This window comes from Rattus norvegicus, chromosome 12 (assembly GCF_036323735.1).
Source record: "Rattus norvegicus strain BN/NHsdMcwi chromosome 12, GRCr8, whole genome shotgun sequence".
NCBI classification, from domain to species: domain Eukaryota; kingdom Metazoa; phylum Chordata; class Mammalia; order Rodentia; family Muridae; genus Rattus; species Rattus norvegicus.
The window spans coordinates 12,496,379-12,520,467 of record NC_086030.1 but is presented as its reverse complement, the minus strand read 5'-3'; the positions used below and the strand labels follow the sequence as shown (position 1 = coordinate 12,520,467).

Below are 24,089 nucleotides of genomic sequence, written 5' to 3'. Positions count from 1 at the left end.
TCATGGTCGTGCCTAAAATACTAGTTTTGTTTAGTGTTAGTATTTTCAATAATTCCTAGAATTGATGAGTTGCATAATCTTGGGTACCACTATGCACAAAACTAGGCGTGTGTTTAAGAGCAGACCCAGCAGTGTGGGAGTGTACCTGCTGCATGAGAATGCTGTGGGTAGAGGGTATTGTTTTAAAACCTTGGTTTCTATTCAGTTGGCTGGGACACTAACATTCTCTCTCCCTTTAATGTTTTATAGGAGGTTCAAAATGGAAGACTGTTTAGGCTTCTAGCAAAATTGGGAACAATCAACGAGAGACCAGAGTAAGGGTTTCCAGTTTTTACAGCATGTTTTGAACCAAGAGTGCCAGTTTGTATAAGGAATGAGTGGACTACCTTCTTAATGTTTTTATTTGGAAAAGGGAAGTTCTCACATGAGGGGACCATAAAACTGTTAGCTGTTAAGAGTTGTTTCAAATCACAGCCTGGGTGTGGCTATTCTTAAGAATCTATATGCCATATTGGAAATTGGCCGTGGAGTACAGATCAGGGAAGGAGAGAAGCCAGTGCTCTGTCTCCTGCTGAAGCCTGATCTCATCAGTTTGTCTTGGTCACTTGAGAGATACTAGAAATCTCTCGGTTGTAGTTTGTCTATTCTTTCCTGTGAAAATGCAACTTTATACACGTCACTATTGGTAATGAAGTGACACCATTTTATGCTGTTTCATTCACCTTTTAAGTTAAGAGTTGATGTCTGTACTTTGTTAATTGTTGAGACAGTCTGGACAGAGTTGCAGTTGTGACTAAAGTATGTAAGTTACGTATCAGAATTGTGTCACTTCTCCTAGAGGTAGGTGACAGGTGCTCGTGGGATTTTCTTTTAGGATTTATTTTTGTTTCATGTATATGGGCATGTTGCTTGCATGTGTATTGTGCACTGTGTGAGTCTCTGGTATCTGAGAAGGCAGAACGGCATCAGATCCCCTGGAACTGCAGACCCAGACAATTGTGTGTCGGTGTGTGGGTGCTGAGACTCTAGCCCCGGTCCTCTGGGCCATCTCCCCAGCCCCATTTGGCTGTTTTCAAAGTGAAGAGTGTGCGAGTCATTTGTGATAATGTTCCTAATGAGAGGCCGCGTGTTGAACCGGTTTGCAGACCTGTTTCCGCCTTTTCACGTACTCACTCCGGTACTTCAAAACAGGACTCCTGTGCTCTGTGACTCTTGTACCTGGTGACCACCCTCCTCCTTCATGCTGGCCTACTGCGTAGACCTGAGACACTTGTTCCCAGGGTTGGCATTGCTGGGAAGAGGTGCATGCCACTCTGAGTGTTGTCCCTTCTCTCCTTTTTCAGTCCTGCTCTCTTGGAGTTGGTCATTGTTTCCTGTGATGAGCTTAGGCAGATAATTCTACAGCATCCAGCAGTAAACTTTCTGGCAGTTATAAAATACTTTGAAAAATATTTAGCCTAATGGTCCCCTTCTCGCCACCTGTGCTCGCCCAGGCTGGTCGTGCCCCACGGCTGCCACATTAACACTTTAGCTTGGCATGTCTTCTCCCATCCCGGCAGTCTTTGCTCCTCTCTGGGGTGAATGCTTTCTTTATTGCTTGCTTTTTTTCTATCATTTATTCCCTGTCAAGGGAGCACACCCTCCTGTAGCATTCACCTCTCATGAGAAATCTAAAATACTTTTCTAATTTTATACATTATTGATATGTGATTTTATACATAAAATTCTAAACTGTCCTTATAAAACGAATTTGGAATTGGGCAGACTCCTACATGGTCAAGCCTGCTGGGCTTCTCCCTCTGCCCCGTGACGGAGGGAGAGCTGGAGACAGACAGGTTAGCTACCTGGCCGTGTACTATGGAGAGCATGAGCCCAGGTTGTGCTGTACATAACGCGTTGTCTCCGGTGTGTGCTGTGGGGCAGACCGTGCTGCAGGGGACCTGGTCCTGTAGAGCAGCAGTGGACATATCAGGTGCCAAGAGTGTTGTGAGGGTCGTTGGTGGTGTTCCTGAAAAAACGCTCCTTAAAGCTTGGGATTTGTCTGTTGTGCTGTGCTGTCGGTGTGTCCTTGCCTGCTGTAGTCGCCTGTGGGGCTGGTCGTCTGCTGTGCTTAGGCTCTCCCTCTGTAGACCTCGCTTGGTGTGCTTGGTCTAACTGAGCAAACCTTCCTTTATGACTGTGCGTTCAGGTAAAGAGTGTTGTTTTATACTTTGAAATGGATGAATGATCTCATGTGTTCTAGATGCTTGTGACTTCTTTCCCTCGGTCCATCATTGCCGGTTCTCTGAATTCTCTTTCCTCTCCGAACCCCCTCTAGACCCACTGGCCCTTCCTAGTTTGCTCAGTGCTGTCGAGTTCTTGCCAGCTGCAGAGCATGATTTTTCTGGGACTAGCAGCCTCAGCCTCCTCCTTCCAGGACAGGCTCACGATTCAGCCCCGTCCACCCTGTTCTCAGAGCACTATGTAGCGGGGGATCCCTGCTGTCTCTGGTTACTGGAGTGACTGCTTCCTCCCAGACTGTAGGTTCCTCGGGTGACTTAAAACTACCAGTGACCCTGGTTCTCCTTCCTCGTGGCTGCACCTGCCGGTGAAGTGTGGAGGACTGAAAGCTTTCTGAACATGTCTCCCCTTTACACTCCTTGGTACAGCCTTGGCCCAGAGGGATCGAAGGACAATTTTTTCTTTTTTCTACTTTGTCTTAATCATAAAGATTGAGTAGAATGTAAGGGGCAATCATTCCTGTGAATCAAACGTTGGGAAGTGTGTTTCATGCACTTGTGGTTGACATTTTTTAAAGCACTTACAGAGCCCCTCTAATTTCTTATTAACCGGGGAAAATTAGATGAATCTTGAGACTGAAAAATATGGCCATGTGGCATGTAAAGTGAGTTACTGAGATCAAATATTAACTCCCCAGGTTTCAGAAGGATCCAACTTGGTCAGAGACTGGAGACCGGTATTTGTTGAAACTCTTCAGGGATCATCTTTTTCATCAGGTGACAGAAGCAGGTGCTCCCTGGATCGACCTCAGTCACATCATTTCTTGTCTTAACAAGGTAATTTGTAAGGAAAAAAAAAATCATTTTTAGTAGCTAGGTTTCTGTCATTGTGTGTGTAAGTATGTGTGCCTGCCCCGTGTGCGCATACAAGGTCAGGGGACCTGTGGAGCTCGTTCTCTCCTTTCTGTGGGTGTCAGGCTTGGTGGCAAGCACCTTACCCGCTGAGAGCTCACCTGCCCTATAGTTAGGTTTTTCAAGATGGCAGGAGAGAGCTGTAGTGTGCACTAGGACACTGAAGAAGACACGATGTGTATTTGGTGGACGTTTTCTAAAGTGAGGATTTTTGGCTGGGCATGGCGGCTCACACCTTTAATCCCAGCACTTGGAAGCAAAAGCAGGAGCATCGACAGCAGTGGCTCTCAACCTTCCTGATACAGTTCCTCATGCCGTGGTGACCCCCAACATAAAGTCATTCTCGCTGCTGCTTTATAACTCTAATGTTGCTACTATTATGAATTATAATGTAAATATTTGATATGTAGGATATCTAATATATGATTCTTTTTTTTTTTTTTTTGGAGCTGGGGACCGAACCCAGGGCCTTGCGCTTCCTAGGCAAGCGCTCTACCACTGAGCTAAATCCCCAGCCCTAACTAATATATGATTCTTTTTTTTTTTTTTTTTTTTGGTTCTTTTTTTCGGAGCTGGGGATCGAACCCAGGGCCTTGCGCTTCCTAGGCAAGCGCTCTACCACTGAGCTAAATCCCCAACCCCCTAATATATGATTCTTAAGTGAGCCAAAGGGATATCTGATATGTGACCCACAGGTTGAAACACTGGTGTGGAGTTTTCCTGTGTGGCCCTGTCCGTCACCGATGGCGGTGGCCCCTCTTTGAGACGTTGTTTTGGCGACGTGTCACTTTGTTTTATTGAGTAGGATGATTGCTTGCATTCAGTATGTTTGCATATATGTAGATACATGCACACATATGGTGAAAGAGACCAAAGAGGGAAGGGAAGGAAGGGGCTGACACCCATGTTGCCCCATGATCTCCACAGCATGCACCTTGGCACACACAGGAGGAGGTGGATTCTGGAGTAAACCGTAGTCTTTGTATAAGGTTATGATTAAACAGGTAGTGATGCTCAGGGGCCAGACCTGGTCCACAGACTTGATTTTTTTTTTTTTTTTTTTTTGGAGCTGGGGACCGAACCCAGGGCCTTGCGCTTCCTAGGTAAGCGCTCTACCACTGAGCTAAATCCCCAGCCCCTTGATTTTTTTTTTTTTACTTGTTTATTTACTTATTTTTCTTAATAGCTTGCAAATTATGGAAATGTTGATAGAAATTCTAAGCCTCTGGTGAAATTTAAAGCTTTTTAATGAATCAATTAGTGGAATCCTGAAAGAAGAAACTTTAAGAAATACTAATGGAAACCATATTGCTCCAAACCCCAGCAGTGGAGTAGACGGTAGACAGATCATAGAGGAAGCCACAGAAATGAACTGATGAGAAACTTTTTTTAAATTAAAATGGAAGAAGCCCTTGCATGGTGACAGACGAGAGTAACCAAGCGCGTTCTAAACGCTAGGGCAGGCAGGGGCACCAGCAGTTTATTTCTTTGAATTCTTAGGAATTCTGACCCATGGTTAAGCTGTTTATGGAAATCTGAAAGGGAGTGTGACAGACATATTGTCATTGATTATAGTATTTCATTATCGTTGTCAGAAATGTCCTAAAATAGACTGGGTCAGCTCTCTTCCTCACGATGTGAACTGCATATCTTTTCATTCCTTCCGACTTTCAGCTGGATGCCGGTGTGCCAGAAAAGATAAGCCTGACCTCCAGGGACGAGAAGAGCGTGCTGGTGGTGACGTACAGTGACCTAAAACGCTGCTTCGAAAATACCTTTCAGGAACTGATTGCGGCTGCCAATGGTCAGTTGTAGTATTTGCTAAAAGTGATGACAGGGCATGGTGAAGGACCAAGCCTATAGCCAGTTTGCACTACGGCTGACCTGTCCTCCCATCTCCTGCCACCAGGGGAATGAGCAGGAAGGAGCGAAGCTTCTCGCACGTGGCTCAGGTGCTCTGTTACTTGAGAGGAAGAATGTCTCACTTTGTACGCACTCTGGCTGCCACTGGCCTCCGAAGAATTTATTCAGACTAAGGTCACCTTTCGGTGAATGATGCTCCTGCTCCTGGTTTTCCACTCGTGTATGCACTAATCTTAATTTTTTTAAAGACTTTTCCTGACCTTTGACCTCCTGCCACATTGTATGCTTACTAAGGGAATTATTTGCAAGGACACTGGGGAACAGGAAGGGGGCAGCTGATTGCTCGCCACTGAGAGATGCAGAATTTGCTCTTGGGGGATGGCCAGGTCAGTAGTTCCTAGAAATGCCGTGTAGTGCGTAGTCAGTCCTTAAGAGTGTCGTACGCAAGCTCCAGCTGCCGGCCACCCACGTGAGCTCAAACTGATGCTTGTGCTGTGTTTAAGAGCACTCAGAGAGAATATCCCTGAGTTCTCAGATATGAATTCCCGTTTGTTGATTTAAATCCTTTTCCAGGTAACGATCGGAGCAGTAACTGAAGGAGCAGGCGCTGCTCTTCTCCAGGTTCATCCAGAGGCTTCTTCAGAGAGGCGTCTGCCTGCCAGTCACATACACTTAGATTGACGTAATTTTTAATAGCAAAATGAAATTGTGCTGAAGGCCTGAAAGTTGAGGAGTTACATTACTTTAGGGTCTTTCCAGTTTGCTTTTTCCCTTTGAACTCCAGCTTTATAATGGTACTTACACTGGATCTGGACTCACTGTCGAGAGAGAAGGTGGGCTGAGCACAGCAGTGGCCTGATGCTTTGCGGCCTGGCTCTGGAGGACACTTTCCTGCTGTGCCTTTGCACTCACTGCTTAACCCAAAGTAACAGGACTTTCGGTCATCTGAGAAGGCCATCTCAAAAGTTGCAGTTTTCTTCCTTGGAACTTTCTTACTATTTGGACATGCAGTTGTCGCCAAACTCAAGTATTTGTGGGACTTGTGGTCACTTCGATACTGAAGACTGCCAAATACATTGGGATTTTCTCCTACACAGCCGCCATGAAGACTCCATCTCCTTCCCCGAGCCGCGTGCTGAGCGCGCACTGGGTGTGCACCGCAGAGCTGGGAAGAAAGTGTGGGGACTCAGAGGGTCGGGACGGACTCCCAAGCACTTGCAACTGATGTTACTGTCTTCGTTTTTAACAAGTACACCTATTTGTATATTTCAGAGAAGTTTTTAACATTTCTCTGTCCACTTTTTATAAGCTTTAAAATGATTTTTCTCTGCCTTGAGATTTGCATCAAGAAAAAGCACCTTTCTTCACCGAAAGCTTTGAGGACTAGAGACACACTTCACACGTCTAACAAGCACGTCTGCGTCCGCGAGCGGTAGCATCAGTCGTTAACAAGAAAATTAATTATTGCATTTGATCTGGATGGATTTTAAAAGAACATAATGTTCAATATTCAAAGGATAATGACCATTTGCCACCATGATGTTCCTTTTATTTAAAGGGAACAAGAACTTTGAGTGTAACACACAGAAGTCTTTATCATTAGCTCATGTATTGAGGAAGAGCAGCTGTCTTTTTATATGTTTTTTGACAAATCATATTGTAATTCTTTTGTACAAAAAAGAACTACTTGTATTCTAGAAGAAATATGAAATGCTTAATTTATAAGCGGGCTGGAGATTTTTTTCCAATATTGTTTTCTTTGAAAATGAAAGGGGATCATCTATTTTAGTTTTTGGGGGCCTGGGAACTTTTTGAAAATTTTCATTTGTGGACCAATGTTATGTGAATGCTAAAGAAGGGCAGGGGTAAAATAGGGCTTGAATCTCTTGTTCCGCATAGACCAGCAAACTCCCCTCTGCAAGGCAGGTTCACATCACAACCCCAGAGAGTCTGCATCAGAAACGCTAGTTTGCTTCAGCCCCTGGTAACCTCAGGACTTGGTGTGGGTATAAAAGGTAGTCAGCTGAAAGTTTTCATAAGTAAATATTGTCAGCCAGAAAACAGTTGGTGTCAGGTAATGCACATTTTTTTAGCTTTGTTTTATATTTATTTTCATTGGGAATGGTTTTCAAAAGAATTCTTGAGTTCTCTGCTTTGATAGGTTTCTTTCTTTCTTTTTTTCTTTTTTCCGTTTTTTTGTTTTGCTTTGCTTTTTTTTCTGGGAGCCCTCTGTTCCACGGTGTAAACCCATATAGGAGGTTGTCTGAAAGTTACTATTCAGTGCATAGGAAGAGTTTACTATCTGAGAATATCGAATGAAGGACGTGAACTCACCGTGACTTCCTGTGTGACAACACAACACGGAAAGGACAACCCTGAAATCATGTGGTGTCGCTCACCTCAGCTGTGTGCCCATCTCCAATCCCGTTAGTGTGTTTACTTCATTGCAGATGCCTTTGAGGGAGCCCTCTATTCTGCTTTGACCTTGGTTCTGTCATGGATAGCAACATTGTCTCTAAAAAGCACCAGTATGTTTAAGTTCTAATGTCACGATCCCAGTACCTGTTTCTCATCTTTAACCCTGTTTTCAGTCTCTATGTGTATAGCAGTATTTTTTAATAAAGAATTACAGAGATAAACTTATTTTTGTTCGTTATTACCCATACATGGTCTTGACTGGGTGTTTGAAGGCTGTTGCCTGTGCATTTTGAAGAATTTCTGCCTTTGGGTGGAATGGTGGCAGATCTGCTCAGTGCTTTAGCAGTTACTTGTTGATTGTGTGTCTTCTGTGTCCTTGAGTCTGTGCTGAGACTAAAACTTAGAAAAAGAGACTACTTACCTGACGGTGGGGAATGACACGGAGCTAGTTCCGTCCCCTCTTTGGGAGGGAAACGAGGGCCTCCCACGAGCTGGCTGAAGACTCTTCTAATTGAGCTTCCCCCTAAAGCTAAGTTTATCTCCCGTGCCTGTGCCGCGTGCAGAGAGACACTTCTGCAGTTTCTCCAGACACGCTCCAGAAGAATGAATCATGCAGAATGTCGTTACTGTTTATCGAGCCTGAATAGTTAGTGTTTGTTGTGGGATGCTGTTGTTTGTCTTGTTTTTTCCTCCTGTGTGTTTGAAATTCCTGTGATCTGAGGAGTTGAAAGTACAGAGTGGGAGGTCAGTCAGGGAGCAGGAGGCTTGAGGCAAGAGTGGCACAAGGATCAGGGACAGGAGATGGCTGCCACCTGAGGGACTGGCAGATGGCCTGACAGTAGAAGAGGGGAGCTTTCATATAAAAAGAAATGTGTAGCTATTTGTGGATCCGGATAGGGGCGAGAGTGGACACTAGTTTGGAAGGTGTTTTTGTGACGTTAAAGCCTGGTCAGTGGTCCACTTGGTGACCTGGGACACACACAGTGGTACTGCTCCCCTTTTCCTCACCCTGCAGTCGAACAGCTCTGGGGCAGCACATCGTTCTCCCAGTTTAACACAAACCCACAGAGGAGATCTCCCTCCACACGGACTACTGGGGCAGAAGGACAAAGGCTGGTTTTAAATCTTGCTAACAAGCAGTGTGACAAGGTGGGTAAGAATCCAGCTGGCTGCAGAAGACCAGGGTGGGAGTATTGGCCCCACTGCTGAGCACCTCGAGCCCTCTGTGACTTTGGCCAAGCAGCTCACCCTCAGAGCCACAGTGGAATGGACTAGAATTCACTCATCAGATACTAACTGACTATCAGTGTATGTCAAGCCTAGTTCTCAACACTAAAAGAGAAGACACTTTCCTAATGCTTGGAGCTTCCGTTTCTCCTTGTAATAACATGGACAGTTATTTTTGTTGCATTTACATTGAGTCTTCTAGGCATGCTCTAAACTATACAGAAGAGTAAAGGGTTTTGGTTGGGGTGAGAGGACACTAGAAACCGTTCCCCTTAGATACTGGCAACTGTAATGTAGTATTTAGAAGTTAATTGTGGTTAGGAGAACGAGTTATTTGCCAGATTTAGCAAATAGTTGAATCTAAATATTCGAGAGTATAAACATTTTTGGCATACGCCTTTTGCATGGGAAACATTAATACCAGAAAGATTACCTGTAATTCTCATTTACCTGGCCATGTTTGCCCCTCCAGACATGATGCAGTTTCAGAGGGTGGCCTGGCACAGAGGTCTTGCTAAGCTGATGTGAGCAAGGACTTGAAGGACGTGGGGTTGCCAGTCCCACAGGCAAGTGCAGCAGTGTCGCAGGACAGAAAAGACAAATGCAGCTGGGGCAGACAGTCAAGACCTTGGGAAGCTCCTAGGAAAGACAAGCATTGGACTTGTGGATCGTCTGTTTTGCCTTCTGCCCTCAGTGGAGGGGCTGCTGGACAGTCGTGAGCAGAAGAGGAATGTGACACACTTAAAGATCATTCTAGCTAGCGTGTCTAAGATGGACCAGGGAAGAGGTTTTAGAGGGGAAAAGAAAGCATCTGGCCAGGGTGGCCCAGAGAAGGTGCACAGTGTAGGATTCTGGTTGTACTTTGAAAGCAGCACCAGCATAGGATGAAGAAGAAGAAAATGAGCTTTGGGATGGCTAGAAGATTTCTAAGTGTCGGGGTTTTAATAGGGGCAGAGGGATCTGGGAATGGGACAATTAAGAGTTTGTCCTGGAGCCTGAGATTTTTACACATTGTACTGGCTGACTGTTTTGCACCAAGCCTAATGGTACACATACCCTGTCTCAGATTCTGTGGGCCAGGGACTTGGGCTGGCACATCAGGAATGACAGTAAGTTTAACTTTGGAGCTTGACTGAGTGAGTCACACGGCAGGAGCTGGCCTGTCTGAATGCAGGGCTCTGCCGAGACTGTATCTCAGCACCTGCCCATGGCCTGGCACGTAGTGAAGCGTTTGGAGAGCGTGTAACAAGAGGTAGGCAGAAAATAGGCCACCAAGTCATGGTATACAGTGCTGTCCCAGTGCTGTCCCTGAGGAAAGGGGACTTAGGAAAGACTGAGAGGAATGTAAGCACTGTTTAGGCCAGCTGAAAGATAGGCTCAGAGCAGTGAGAGGAAACAGCAGCTTAGCATAGTGGCATTTGGAGTTCAAGGCCCAGGACTGATCTGTGCATTGAAGATCCTCATCGGACAGTTGCCAGTTAAAGTCATGGTGGTGATTGGGGTGCTGAGCCTAGTTGAAGCTCCCAGCCAGAGCCCCAGAGCAGTGTTCAAAAGTCAGAAAAGTGAGGTTCAGCTAGCCAGAGACAAAGGAGAAAGGAGAGAAGGGAATATTTCCTGAAATCAAAGTGGAGACACGCATACACACACACACACACACACACACACACACACACACACAGTGGGTGCATGCACACATCTTGACTTTCCCCAATGATGGCTGAAATCGTAAGCCAAATAAGGTCTTCCCCTCCTATGCTGCTTTTTGCCAGGATATTTTTTCAAAACCGAAATGAAATTAAAGTAAAAATTGGATCGGAGGAAGTGAGGTCAGTGCCATGAAACACAAAAGCTTTTCACTGAAGGAAAGTTACTGACTTGGTTACTCTCAAGGTGGAGTTTCACTCTCCGTATAGACCAGGTGGCCTAGAGCTCTCAGAGATCTACCTACCGATGCCTCCTGAAGGTTTGAACTCAAGTGTCACCACATGTGCTAGAGAATTACAGTTTTAAAGAGATGTGCGTTAAGTTGGCCAAGAGTGGGTTCGTGATCGTATTTATGGACAACGTGACCATTAATGTTAATGGTCAGGGTCAGCCCTTGAATCACTTAAGAAGACGGTCTTATCCCAGTTACTTTTCTATAGTTTCTGCAAAGTGCCAAGACCAAGCAACTTTTAAAAGTGAAACATTTTCATTTGTGGCTCGTGATTCCAGAGCATGACCCTCAGGGTATGGAGGCAGGCAAGTAGGCATGGTGCTGGAGCAGCGTCTGAGAGCTTAACCTTGATCCAGGCAGAGAAAGCATTCAAATATGAGCCTGGGAGTCCTTCTCATTGAAAATACTGCGGGTCTCCTAGAGGTACTGCCTTCATTGGACTGGTTTGTAGACCTGTCAATGGACAGGTTTGTACAGCCTGTTGTCTTAAGCTAATTGGTAAGAAAATGGAGGTCACTTTGGGCAGCACCATTCTATAGGCCAGGGTCTCAAACTGTCTCAAGAAATGAAGTGGAGCTGAACATGTCCAAGCATGTAGCATGCATGTAGCTAGTTATCTCTGCTCTTGACTACATGGTATCTAACTAGCCCTTTTCACCTTTCTACCACCTTGACTCCTTGGAGTGGGCTATAACTTGGAATTGTGAGTGAAAAGACTCCTCCCCTAAGCTGCTTTTGTCAAGCTATTGTAGCCGCAGCAGCAGAAAGAAAATGTGTGTGTTATACATGTATGAGTGAGTGTGCTTGTCCACACGTGTGCATGTTCAGAGGCCATGTCTTTTATCACACTCAGCCTTATATTTTAAGCTAATATTAAATATTTTATTTTTACGTATATGAATTTTTGCTTCTGTGTGTGTGTGTGTGTGTGTTTGCACGCGTGTACCATGTATGTACTTGGTTTTTGTGGAGGCTAGGAAAGAGCCTCAGATTCCCTCGAACTGGAGGTGCTGTTGTGAGTGTCCACGTGGGTGCTGGAAATTGAACTCGGCTTCTGTATAAGCATCCAGTGCTCTTTACTGCTGAGCCATCTCACCAGCCTGCCTGCTCCCCGCTCCCACCCATCCATCTAGAGGCAGGGTGTCTTAGTTACTTGTCTATCACTGTGTTAAGACCCCACGATGAAGGCAACTTCCAGAGGAGTTTATCAAGGGCTTACGGTTTCAGAGGCTCAGAGTCTCTGACCACTGGGAAGCAGAGCAAGGCAGCAGGCAGCCAGGCATGGCGCTGGGCAGTAGCTGAGAGCTTATCTTGATCCACAAGCACAGGCAGAGAAAGCTAAACGCTAATGAGGAATGGCTTGTGCTGTTGAAAACTCAAAGCTCCCCCCCCCCCCATTGACACATCCTCCAACTAGGCCACACCTCCGAATCCTTCCCAAAGAGGTCCACCCCAGCAACTAGGACCAAACATTCAAATATATGAACCCACTAGGTCTATGATTATTCAGACCACCAGACAGCTCCTCAGTAGATCAGCAGCTCACCATTCAGCTAGATTGACTGGCCACAAAGCCCCAGGGCCATCCACCTGTCTCTGCACAAACACTTCCACTGCAGTTCTGGGGTCACAGATGCACTTCTGTGCTGGGCTCTTAGGTGCAAGCTGCAGATCTCCTTGTGTAACAAGTCTTTTGTTGCTGTTGTTGTTTTGTTTTGTTTTTAACCAAACTCAGCCATTTCCTCAGCCCCAAAGACTTTTTTCAGAAACTGTACCGTGGTACCAGATGAGGACTAAGCCACCAGGCTGCTGACCTGGAGCCTCTGCAGAACAGCGTAAGTATGAGCGAGCACACGGCTCCTGCTGCAGCACTCAGTTGAGCTGGTTTTAAAGAGGTGGGGAGAGGAGTTGGAAACCAATTACATAGGCAAAACCATTCAGAGTTCTGCCATGGAGGACAAAGGGAAAAATGGGATGAGAGATGAGAGACGGATATCTATCTGTGTTGTCCAAAGGAAGCAGGAAATGGAGGGGAGTTGGTGGGAAGACCCATCGAGAGCACTATTGTGCTTGGGGTGAGCCATTGGAAGGGGAGGCCAGGTAAATGGACACAGGTGCCAGTGGGTGTGGGGGACATGTGAGAGGGACTTCAGAATTCTTACAACTTCTCTACATGTCCCAGTAGACCCAAGACCCAAGTCACTTCCCAGCACCCACAGGGCAGCTCTCAGCTGTCCAGTTCCCAGGGATCACACACACAGAGCCAGGTAGAACAGTGCCGTACGTACAAATACATCGTTTTTTAAAAAACAATTCATTGTGGGTTTCTCTTGGTGTAACCTCAAAATAAGTCAAGCATCTGCCTCAGTGTATTTTAGAGGTGTTGCTAATACAATTCATCTTCTTTCGTGTATTGAATTTTACTTGGGGTTTTTTCTGGTTTTTTTGTTTGTTTGTTTGGTTTTTTTGGGTTTTTTTTTTTTTGTTTTTTGTTTTTGTTTTGTTTTGTTTTTTTTTTTTTTGGTACTGTTGGCAATGGAATTCAAGCCTTAATGTATGAGGCTCCACGCCTGAGACACATCCCCACCATAGCCTTCCCACTTTTTAAATGGGTGCTAGGTGGCCAGAGGTGGAGCTTGGGCAAAGGCATGAGAACATCTGTGAGTTCTAGGCTAGCCTGGTCTATATAATTCCAGGCTTGCTAAGACTACAATAATGAGATCCTGTCTCCAAAAGTAAAAGTGCTAAATGGTAGGGTATTTTCTTTTAACGGTTCTTTCTGAAGGACAGCACACAAAAACACACACATACACACACACACACATTTCCATATATGTAAAAGTTCACAGACAGTATGCAGCACAGTGAATCATAATGGTGGTCTCATTGATCCCAAATTGGGTTCGATCTGGGGTCTAGCTTTTGCTGTCTTACTTTCTCCCTTAAATGTCCATAATTCACAGTTGAAAGCTGACCATCCCCATATTTTTTTTTAGCATTCCTCATCTATGAAAGCCCCAAATCTGGAGATGTGTTTTCATGCTGTGGAAGTCTAAGAAACATTGCCGGGTCATCCCACTGCTGAAGAAGTGAATTCTCAAATGTCCTGTCACTTCCCAGAGTCATGAGAAAATATCTATGCTCTGACACAAGGCTGGCTCCTGAGACATTTTTCAATCATTTCCCAAAAGAGTGACTTTGTTATGAAACCAGACATTTTCTTAACCTACCCACCCCCAGGCTACCATGTAAGCTCAAAACCCAGGGTCTTTAAAATAGTTCACATTCCTTCCCCAGCCCTGAGACAACAGAGTTTCTCTGAGTAGCTCTGGCTGTCCTGGAATTAGCTCTGTACACCAGGCTGCCAGGCTGGCCTCAAACTCACAGAGATCCACCGGCCTCTGCCTCCTGAGTGCTGGGATTAAAGGTGTGCACCACCACCACCCAGTGAAACTCAGGGGTGAGAAGAAAACTCGAGAAGTTACCTGCTTTGAATACAGAAACAGCAAAGGTCTTCCAGAGAGGATTCAAGGAGTAGCTATGCAGCGTGGAGAGCAAACGCATGCTTGCAGGGAAAGGCGAACTGGCCCCGAAGTACAAGCTAATGTGCTGGGACTAAAGGCATGGCCACCACTGCCTGGCCTGTACTTAGATTCTTGAAGACTAAACGTCTTTTACAAGTTTGTTGAGCTTGGCCATTTATTCTTTCTTGCCTCTGTACCCAAGGATGTTTGTTGAACTTCTCACCTCTCCTTGTGTTCCTCCAAGCTCTCTGTGCAGGATATTATATATCAGCCAGATAGATGATAAAAAACATGTCTGCCTGAATTGTCTCCCTTCCAGGGGGTAGGCCACAGAGCCAAGTGGAGTCAGCTAAACAGGAGCACTCCTCTTGGGGGAATTTCTTTTGTTCTATGCTTTTGTCGTTGCTTCTCGCATGTCCCCTCTAATCTGCACGTGCACACAGTACACACACCCTGTAATTGTGGTAATTGTTTATCAGTTGAAAATTAGTGTTTAGGGGAGACTGCCTGTTTCTAATTGCGGGCTCTTCAGAGGCAGTCCCGGTTTCATGGTGGTACTCATTTTGGTATTTCTGGGCATGTTGTCTGTGATGGTTGGCTTTAAATACCAACTTGCCACACCTTAGAATCACCTGAGCAGGGAGCCTCAGTTGAGGGGTTATCTTGACTGCGTTAATTGACCTGGGGAAGGCCCACTTTCTGGTAGTTGCCTAGATAAAAAGCACTCAGAAGAAAAGATTACTCAGCCTTCGCCTGCCTGGCTTTCCCTTCTCAGGGAGTTAATTTACGTGGTCGATGCTGCTGCTTTCTGTCACTGAGACCAAGCTTTTCCCAGTGGCCAACATGGGCTGAAGACGGCCTTGTAGACTGACTACCGGGAAGTCGGTCTCTTCCGTGTGAGACAGCCACTACACAGCTCCGACTGCCCAAGCTTCCAGCCCCAGCGACGGAGAACCAGCCAGGGTTCTTGACCTCTTAGGTTTAAGACAGTGGTCATTGGACTACTGACCCGTACTCCATAAACCAACTTGACAGCTTTTTGCTTAATTTTTGTTTTAGTTTCCTGTGTATGAGTGTTCTGTCTGCATGCATATATAATGCATATATGTGCATATATATGCATATATATCTCCCACAGGAGAAAGCATTGGGTGCCCTGGAACTGGAGTTCCAGACTGTCTCAAGTTGCTGTGCTGGTAACTGGGTCCTCTCCAAGGACAGCAAGTGCTGCTGTCCCGTCGTCCCCTCCACCCCCCCAGCCTTTCTCTAGTCGATCACAAGTCCCTTTAAAGTAGGTATAATTTCCTTCTGTTGCTTCTGCTCCTGGAGAATCCCATAGCATTGACTTCTACGAATTTGCGTTTCACGGGCCATGTGCAGGGTGCAGCATCTCGAGGCCTAGGCAGCCAGTGTGGGACTAGTGGGGCGTTGCACGCCCTTGCTCCCACAGTGCTTGCTGTAGTCTTCCTCGAGCCATACTTGATAATTGGTATTTAATAAGCCGCCCCAGGATTCAGTCCCCCACCTACCCAGAGGCACACCTAAGACTTCCTCCCACCCCTTTGACCCCACTTACCAAAAAAACTTAAAAACAAAACAAACAAACAAAAAAACCAACTTGGTTTTGAAAGTTAATTTTATTAAATGAAGATAATATATGAAATACATTCATCATGACTAGAAAGGTGTGGCCAGATCATGTCTCAGGTCTGTAGCAAATAATCTTGACTCATATAAAAGTAACTTCAAAATTCCAGTTTCTTTAAATAGTTATGCACAAAACATACAGATACACACATACACGTACAGTTCCTACCACTGTGGGTCAGAGGTGCCCTCTCCCTTCACTGAGCTGCCCCCCCCCCCTTCACTGCTCGAAGACCTGTGCAACGGGGTTCGACCAGATCTGTCTCCTAAGGATCCGCCTCGGGCTAGCTTAGACTTGCCTGAGGCTTCAGCTCCCTAGTCACACAGGGCGAGTCCCAAACACTAGGAGAAATGTTCGCTCTTCCTTAGTTCCAACTGCTTGGCCTTGAATGGCAAAGGGTTTTAATGTCACTGTCAAGACTCTTACCATCCAATGCTGGCTTTGGTGAACAGGCACAGTGCACCTAGGTATGGCTGTCTTTATAGATTTCCATTTTTCTTCCTACCTTAAAAACTCAGGAGGAACCATTTTCTTTCTTCCTTTCTTTCCTTTTTTCTGGCTAATCAACTTCCATAGGCTCCAAAGCTGTCCTTAAACAGAACCAGAGAATCCCAATAGGCTTTCTTTACTTTTGTGGAAAAGGGACATTTACTAAAGCATCTTAATGATTAAGAATTAGATGATTAAAATTGGAATAATACAGGACTGGCTATCCCCCTCTAATTGCTGGATATTTGGCTGAGAAATCACAGGATGCTGGCTATAGCATCCGTTTCTCTGGTAGACTCTGTCTAATCCCTGATTTACACACCGCAGTGGACAAGAGCTTTTCTAATTGAACAAAGATTTCTTTGCCCGGCCCTACCTGATTTCTTTATCTCCAGTGTGGCTGGGGAAGCCCTTTCTTTCGTGTCTAATCCTGGCCACCGTGGGTTGCAGACCACCTTGATGGGGCTTGCGCTGAGTCTCCAGTCTCATCAGACAAAGAACCTCAAGGATGTGGTACACTGGGAAGCAGGCTCACGTGCTACCGTTCAGGGCAGAGAGCTTAGCGTCAAGCGTGGTCCGCTCTCCCGAAGCAGCTATTCATCGTCTGCCCAGCCGCGAGGCTCCAGCAGGTGCACACGACCTAAACACTCAGACCACCCCACCCCTCAATTTGCACACACAGCTTCTAAGAGCCATTTTAGAGACCCAGGGCTCACAATCTCTAGACTCCAAAGAGAGGGCACCCTTTTCTACCCTGTCTTCCCTTTTCTACCCTGTCCTCATCATTGTTAGACCCCAGGCAAGGTCCGAAACAGATGAAAAGATTTTTTTTTCCTTTTGATGGCTCACTGACTAACCTGAGTCGCAGCTGTAGAGAGAGCCGTAGAGAACACCGCCTGTTCTGTCGAGGAGCATAAAGTGCTTACCAAACATGGGCTGATGCTATTCTGCTCCTCTCAGACTGCCTTGAGAAGGGGAAACACACGATGAAGTAAAAGGCGGTGAGGTGCCAACTTCAGGTGTGTGGTTTGGCGATTATACATGGAGCACCCACTCTGTCTTACCAGGTCTTAGCCCATCGAGCCGGGTCTGGGTACAGAGAAAACCCTTTTCTAGACCATTACTCTTAAGTCACCCCGGCTTCCCTGGATAGCTAACTATATAAAGCAAGGTAATGCAAAAGTGTCTTGTCTGTATATTAATACTTGAAATGAAGCCTGTTTAAAAGGTGACTTTTGAGCCCATTGGTAGGCAACCTTACTAGGCCAAACTGGACCACTTAACCCCGTGTGAGCAGTATGCTAAGGTCAGGACTCCAAGCTTGGGTCTGACCTCAGTGCATCTCGCTAGAGAAACTGATGGTGGGTATGGCCGCAGAGCCAAGCGCCACCCTCACTGACACATACTAAACGTGCTTTGGATGGCGAACAGAGACAGAAGACTCCCGGGAAAAGATTTAAGATTTACTGTGGTTCCCGAGAACATGTGCCCCCTGGTCTGGGAAACACCCCACACGTTCTGCTCTGTAACCTCTTGGAAGGGGGCCTGAAAAAGCAGAGGCCAGAAGTGACAAGTCACTGAAGTAGCAGAGCAGAGCCCTCTCCTGCACCGGCTCCACAGGATGCAGCCCACGGCCTTTTCCTGTGCCTCTCTCGTTTGCTGTTCTCCCTTTCCTCAGAAAGGGACCCAGAGCACGCTGCCCTGAGCTAATGACTTACTGGGTCTGGTCCCACAGCTGCAGGGAGGGTGGGTGGGGCCATGGCCAGCGTGGGCGGGGCGGCACCAGCACCTTCCTGTCCAAGTTACCCTGAGGCTTTGGGGGGTTGAAGCAGGTGAGCCGAGCCGTTGGGACTTAGAAAGGATTTCTCTAACGTGGAGTCACAGGAGGATTGAACAATAGTGTTTTCCTCACGTGGCTCTATCTGGGGGTTACATTCTTGTTAGTCAAAACAGCGACAACAAACAAAACAAAAAGCACGATTAAAAGTCACGAGAAGCAGCTGGCTCCCGAGGAGCGGAATAGGTGTAAACTCATATATGTATAATACTGTCAGAGGCTGTTGTCTGGGGCTTGTGAGAAGCACTAAGCAGGCGGGGAGGAGTACAACACCACGGAGTTGTAGTCTGGGGGCGGAGAGCAGCAGGATTCCTTCCCCAGCTCAGGGTCGTCTTCATCCTCCTGGCGCACAGGCCTGATGTGGCCACAGCTGGAAAAGCAGAAGCTGGGTCCGGGCAGATCGGAAAGCCCCGCCTCCTTGCTTTTACTAGTAATTCTCAGGCTAAAGAGAAAGAGAAACAATCAATCGATCTAACGTCTTACAGGTATTTTCCGGGATAGGCCTAATGCCTACTTAAATGGGTCACCTGTCCTTACCTGTCCTAGAATCTCATCTGTCTCTAGTTCCACGTTCTTTGTTCGAAACATACATGCTACTTTGGTGCCACTGGGTGGAACGAGTGGCTAGGAGTGGAGCGTTGGACGAGATGGGATTCTCACTGGAAACAAGACTTGGGAACAGCCCTGTCCTGTTAGCTCCTGGGATCAGCTAAATTGGGGGATAGGGACTGCCTGCCCTTCCCCCAATATCAGGTCAAATCCTGGGAACCTGCCACCCACTCTACAATTAAACTGAGGCTTAAAGAGGAGGAGTTCGTTCTGAATTAGCCAGGTGGAGTCCAGTGCAGTGTGCACACAAATGGTGGTCCTAACCAACCAGAGCGAAGGCTTGAGGACAGCCCCAACTGAGGAAGGCATGATGCTGTGGGAGGAGACCCTTCCCACAAAGCCCCCAAAGGGCGTGCGTCACTGCCAACACCTTGACTTTAGCTTCTGGCCTCTAGAAATAAATCCCTCCTTCAGTCACAGTCTGTGGCTAATGGTCTCAAGAAATACGGACTGTACACACAGTCATCGTAGGTGTTTCCTGAGCTCATCGTGGTCTAGGAGTCTGTTATACTCGGGTACAATATATTACAGGAGCCCAAGATGGACATGGGAGGGAGAAAGGCATCTGCACCCTGGAATGTTGGGTTGGAATTACTGTTTGGTGAGAGCTAGGATGGACAGAACTCATGAGCCACAGGAGGTAGACCGGCCTGGACTGGCCTGGCTATGATCGTTAATCTTTAATTGCAGGGTAGAAGATATAAATTAGGGTTTGCACCCTTTTCCTCCCACATGATCCTCAATAAGAAACAAAAGACCGGCCAGCCTACTCTTTCCTTTGCACACACTGAGGTCCATTACTCTGTGACTTTGACACCAGGGCCTTCTTTTGAGACTTCATCACAGGGAAAGGGCAAATATCTGCCTGGGAGTGCCCGTCTTTCCAGTGGCCTGGTGGACTGTGCAAATCCCATCACTGGAGGGGTTTGTAGGAGTTCAGTTGAGGCTCAGTCAACTACAGCACCGGGACTGGCAGCCTGGTGTTCTGTTATGCGCGTGGGTGTCGTGCTCCCCTGTATCTATGTGTCCCACACGTGTGCCTGGTGCCTGCAGACTCCAGAAGAGGGTGTCAGATGCCCTGGAACTAGAGCTAACAGTTGGCTGCTGGCCACCACGTGGGTGCTGGGAGTCAAATGGGGTCCTCGGCAAGAGCAGTCAGTGCTGCTCTTTGCCACAGCTGAGAGCCAGGCATTCGAGCCAGGAAAGGTAGGTGGGTAGGAAGGTAAGTGGCCAGGCTTGGGTAGCCTTCAGCATAGAGAACCACTGAGGTCATCTCTACCAGTCCACTCTACAGCCCGGGCCTGGTGATTCCGAAATGACCCAGAATGGAAGGAAGAACTGCCCAATGGATCAAGCCCCAGGGGATTGTGGGAACATCTACAAGTGAGATGCGGGTAATGGGTTCAGCAGGATGCAGAAAACCCTTATTGTAGAAGTTTGAATTCTCAAGGTTACAAACAGGACTGTGCTTCCTTGTGTAGACCCTGCTAGCCCAGGGACCAGAAATGGGAAGTGTTGTCTCGTGAGTCTGTGAACACGTCCCAACCCTTCCTCCACAGCTGGACACATCTGGCTCCTTTCCACCAAGGTCCCATATTTCTCAGGCTCAGCCTGCCTGTTATAAGAAGCCCCAGTCTTCCTTGTCACAGAACCTGGGGTTCATATGTCTTAATTTTATGACCCCTTTCTTGTCCCTCTGGGGGGGTGGTTGCTTTTCTACCATGCCCAAACACCAGGAGGCCAAGTAGCCTTAAACATCTCACTCACAAGCCCTCTTTCCTGGCATCCTCCACCCCAACTCCCACCCTTCCCCTCCCCCTCTCACACCCCCTTTCTTACTCTATTTTCATTGAGGCCTTGGGCTTGGTCTCAGTCCAGGTGAATCGCTTCAGCAAGGGGGAGGTCAGCAGACTGCTGGTATCCAGATGATAGTCCTGTGGGAGGGAGGAAAGGGGGAGGTGACCCACTTGCCTGGCCCGGCAGGCTCCTCGGTGACTCTGAAGACATTGGAGGCACCTCTGAGGTGTGGCCCAGTGCTGTCCTCAGCAAACACAGCCTCTGCCCACCAGCACTGAGCATTTTGTTTGCCCTGGCATCTTTGAGCTCATCAGAAAAACAGTGCCTGTTATGGGCAACTTTGAGACCCTTCTAGAAGGTGAAGAAAATTAAAAGGAAATCATGGCGTCTGAGGAGATGGTTCGGTGGAATAAGTGCTTGCCAATCACACATGAGAACCTCAAAGTCCTCATCAAAGTCAGGCATTGTGACCCATGTCTGTCACCACAGGCCTTGGGGTGGGAGGTGATGATGGAGACAGGTAGCTCCTGGAGCTTGTTGGCCAGCCTGTCTAGCCCAACTGTGACCTCCTGATTCCCTGAAAGATCCCGTCTTTAAAAACCAATCAATTAGGGGCTGGGGATTTAGCTCAGTGGTAGAGCGCTTACCTAGGAAGCACAAGGCCCTGGGTTCGGTCCCCAGCTCCGAAAAAAAAGAACCAAAAAAAAAAAAAAAAAAAAAAAAACCAATCAATTAACCAAAACCCCAGTCAGATGAACAACTGAGAAAGACACCCAACCTTGGTCAATGGGCTCCACACATACATTTCGGGGCAGGCACGCAGGTCCACACAGCATGCACATAGACACACACACATACCTGGGATGGAAAATCGTATGTAACTGCTTAGTATTTTCCATGTAAAACTCACTATCATATGTCAAATTATATATGCAAATTATCCTGTATGCAAATTATCATGTTAAAACTAACTTTGGTACCTGGCTAGGACTCTGATGTTGTACGTAAAATTTCAAGGAAATCATAGATGTGGCGGAATAATTTTCTTTCGGAGAGAGTCTGGCATTTGCCATGTGTGCATATTTGCATATGGCGTATGCCCTATGTGACACAGTTTCCAGGAACTGTGTGGTTCAGTCACCGTCATCATCGAGTTCTCTACTCGCTTTTCATTACTGTCACTATGGTGTGTTGTATCCTGTTAACAGGAAGTGGAGTCCCACTTTGTTTCTGCCTCCCGCTGAGGCTCTTACTGGGTTGTTTGTACACCAGGGCAGTGAAAGTGCTGTCACCGTTTGCCACATTTTAGGGCTAGCCTAAACTTGAGAAATTTTGAGGTTGGCTCAAGATTTCCGGGGACTTGAACTACTGAGCCACCGCACAAAATTTCTAACTACGTTATCCCGGCATCCTACTGCTTACAATGAAATGCCTTTATATTTTGAAGTCACCATGACCCTTTGTGAGTCTGATGAGGTTCAGGTCTTATACATATGGGGTTTTTTTTCCCCCTGCATGCATGTGCACTTCATGCATGCCAGGTACCCAAGGTCAGGGCTTCAGGTCCCCTGGAACTAGAGTTACAGATGGCTGTGAGCAACCATATTGGTTTTGGGAACCAAACTAGGATCGTCTGGAAGAGCAACCAGTGCTCTTAACGACTGTGCCATCTCTCCAGCTCCCAGCCTCAAGGTTTCTCCTCTTGAATTACGACACTGTGTTTGTCTCAGGAGCCCACTCAATTCCATTCAAGGGCCTTTCCATAGACTTGCTGACAGAAGCTGCTGGTTGGCCAGGTTACTCTGGTGTGCTTTGCCCAGTGTGACTGTGGGGGAACATGGCTGCTCAGCTGCAGAGCCTTCTGCTAAAGGGGCCTAGGGCCTACGTGGACTTCTTTCAGACTTCTGCACAAGGCCTCTGTTGTATCTCAAGGCCCAGTCACTCACACATCTTATATTCTTAAAGAAAGAAGGGTGCATCATTGTTAGCCTACAAGAATTCTAGGCAACACACATTGTGCCACACCTCTTCCCCTCTAGAGAGCTGGTGGAATGGAATGGCTTTAGAATGAACTCCAGGAGATCTTCAAACTGTGGCATTCTCTTTCACATCAGCTCTGCACAGTGAAGTCTGGCGTCTATTCTTCCCCCCTACTGTAACCTTGGCCTCTTCAGATCACTGGCCCTCACTGGCCAGGCACTGCCTTGGGGTAGGTGTTAGACAGGGAGAGATTTCTGACAGGAAGTACTGCGTCGTTATTGTCATGACTTACTTCAAACATGGAGGTGGCATTTGGTGAAAGCTCCTCAAAGGTTTTGATTCTTTCCAGGCTCATGAATTTGAAAGCGTTTACGTATCTAATGAAGAAGTAGAAAGAATAATCAAGGTAGGAAAAGGCACACTCCTTCGATGAATCAGCACATTCTGGAACTTGAGTGGATCCCACCTAGCAACCAAAATACCAACCGGCTCAGACTCACTCCTTCATATGCTCTAGGGACCCTCAGGGTAACGTCACTTCCTCCACGTAGTCAATTCAACTTTACATGTAGTCTTCAGGAAGGGCCCACTCCAATGGAATCAAATCATGCTAGTCATAGAGGAGCTGTGAGACCTCATCTGGCCCAAGGGTCTTTTTTTTTTTTTTTTTTTTTTGAGCTGGGGACCGAACCCAGGGCTTTGCGCTTCCTAGGTAAGCGCTCTACCACTGAGCTAAATCCCCAGCCCCTGGCCCAAGGGTCTTAATGGTACAAATAAGGGGCAGATACCCCTTCATGACTTCATCTTATCACTTACTGCTGTCAACTTCCTAAAAGGACATGGATGACAAAATGTCCTGTTGAGACTTCACAGCTGACAGAAGTGTACAACTGAGGGGAGGCTCCACCTGGCATATTCTGGGCTGAAACTCCGACTGGGAGGGAAGAGTTTGAGAGGTTTCTCAATGACCACCTCCCAATTTTCATTGACAGCTACTGGAAAGACCTGATGGGATAGCCCATGGGATGGCTGTGCACAGGCAAACCTGCTCATCAGTTAAACCGCTGTCCAAATGTCCTACCTATTGGCTAGATTCCTACTGATTCTCTGCTCCCACCGTCCACCCCATTACTACCCTAGCCAGGCTTTCTCATTTAAAACTGGACGACTGGTCTGGAGGCTTCAGCCACTTGGACTGTGTCAGATACGAGCAGTTGACATCAACCCACCACCTTCACAGCTCCAGGTTGTCCGCTTCCAAACCTGTTACAGATGGCTGCCCATGTTTTCCAACTGCTGTCCCTTCCCTTAGTAGCAGAAGCAAGGTGAAGCCTGAGAGCTATGGCCTCTGCAGGTAATGATACTAGAAGGCTCCCAGGACAGCCTAACTGTCCTAAAAGGACCCAGACTACATTAGGAACCTGGGCAGAGAGGGTCAGAGAGGGTTAGACTCCCTGGGCTGCAAACTCAATTCTGATATTTGATAGTCACACATTTTGCTAAGTTGTTGTCTCAGCAGTTGACAAGTCCTCATTTGTCAGAGATAATATGTGCTTTGCAGGATGTTTTAGACATCGATGTACAGGCGAGTTGTCAATATGTACAAAATGCTAGCACAGCGCCAGAGAGT

At 46.9% G+C, this 24,089-nt stretch overlaps 2 protein-coding genes across 13 annotated transcripts in view; one reads left to right on the top strand and one right to left on the bottom strand.

Annotated features, from left to right (window-relative positions):
• Window positions 1–7,633, top strand: part of Pan3 (poly(A) specific ribonuclease subunit PAN3) — a 124,232-nt gene extending 116,599 nt beyond the window's left edge. For 10 of the 12 annotated variants that reach the window (XM_063271439.1, XM_346914.10, XM_039089924.2 and 7 more), the window contains 4 exons: window positions 250–314; window positions 2,918–3,056; window positions 4,806–4,935; window positions 5,568–7,633. In XM_063271439.1, the coding sequence (XP_063127509.1) occupies window positions 250–314; window positions 2,918–3,056; window positions 4,806–4,935; window positions 5,568–5,590 (357 nt within the window). In that variant the 3' untranslated portion in view covers window positions 5,591–7,633. Of the gene's footprint in view, window positions 1–249; window positions 315–2,917; window positions 3,057–4,805 lie in introns of all 12 variants that reach the window. The other 2 variants (XM_039089925.2, NM_001419788.1) reach the window with 2 other exon arrangements.
• An 8,084-nt stretch (window positions 7,634–15,717) lies between these two features.
• The window catches only part of Flt1 (Fms related receptor tyrosine kinase 1), a 171,701-nt gene continuing 163,329 nt past the window's right edge, over window positions 15,718–24,089 (bottom strand). Inside the window, exons 28-30 of the mRNA NM_019306.2 lie at window positions 22,752–22,836; window positions 20,522–20,616; window positions 15,718–18,515 (exon numbers count right to left, since the gene is read on the bottom strand). Of these exons, the coding sequence (NP_062179.2) occupies window positions 18,320–18,515; window positions 20,522–20,616; window positions 22,752–22,836 (376 nt within the window). The 3' untranslated portion in view covers window positions 15,718–18,319. The remainder of the gene's footprint in view (window positions 18,516–20,521; window positions 20,617–22,751; window positions 22,837–24,089) is intronic.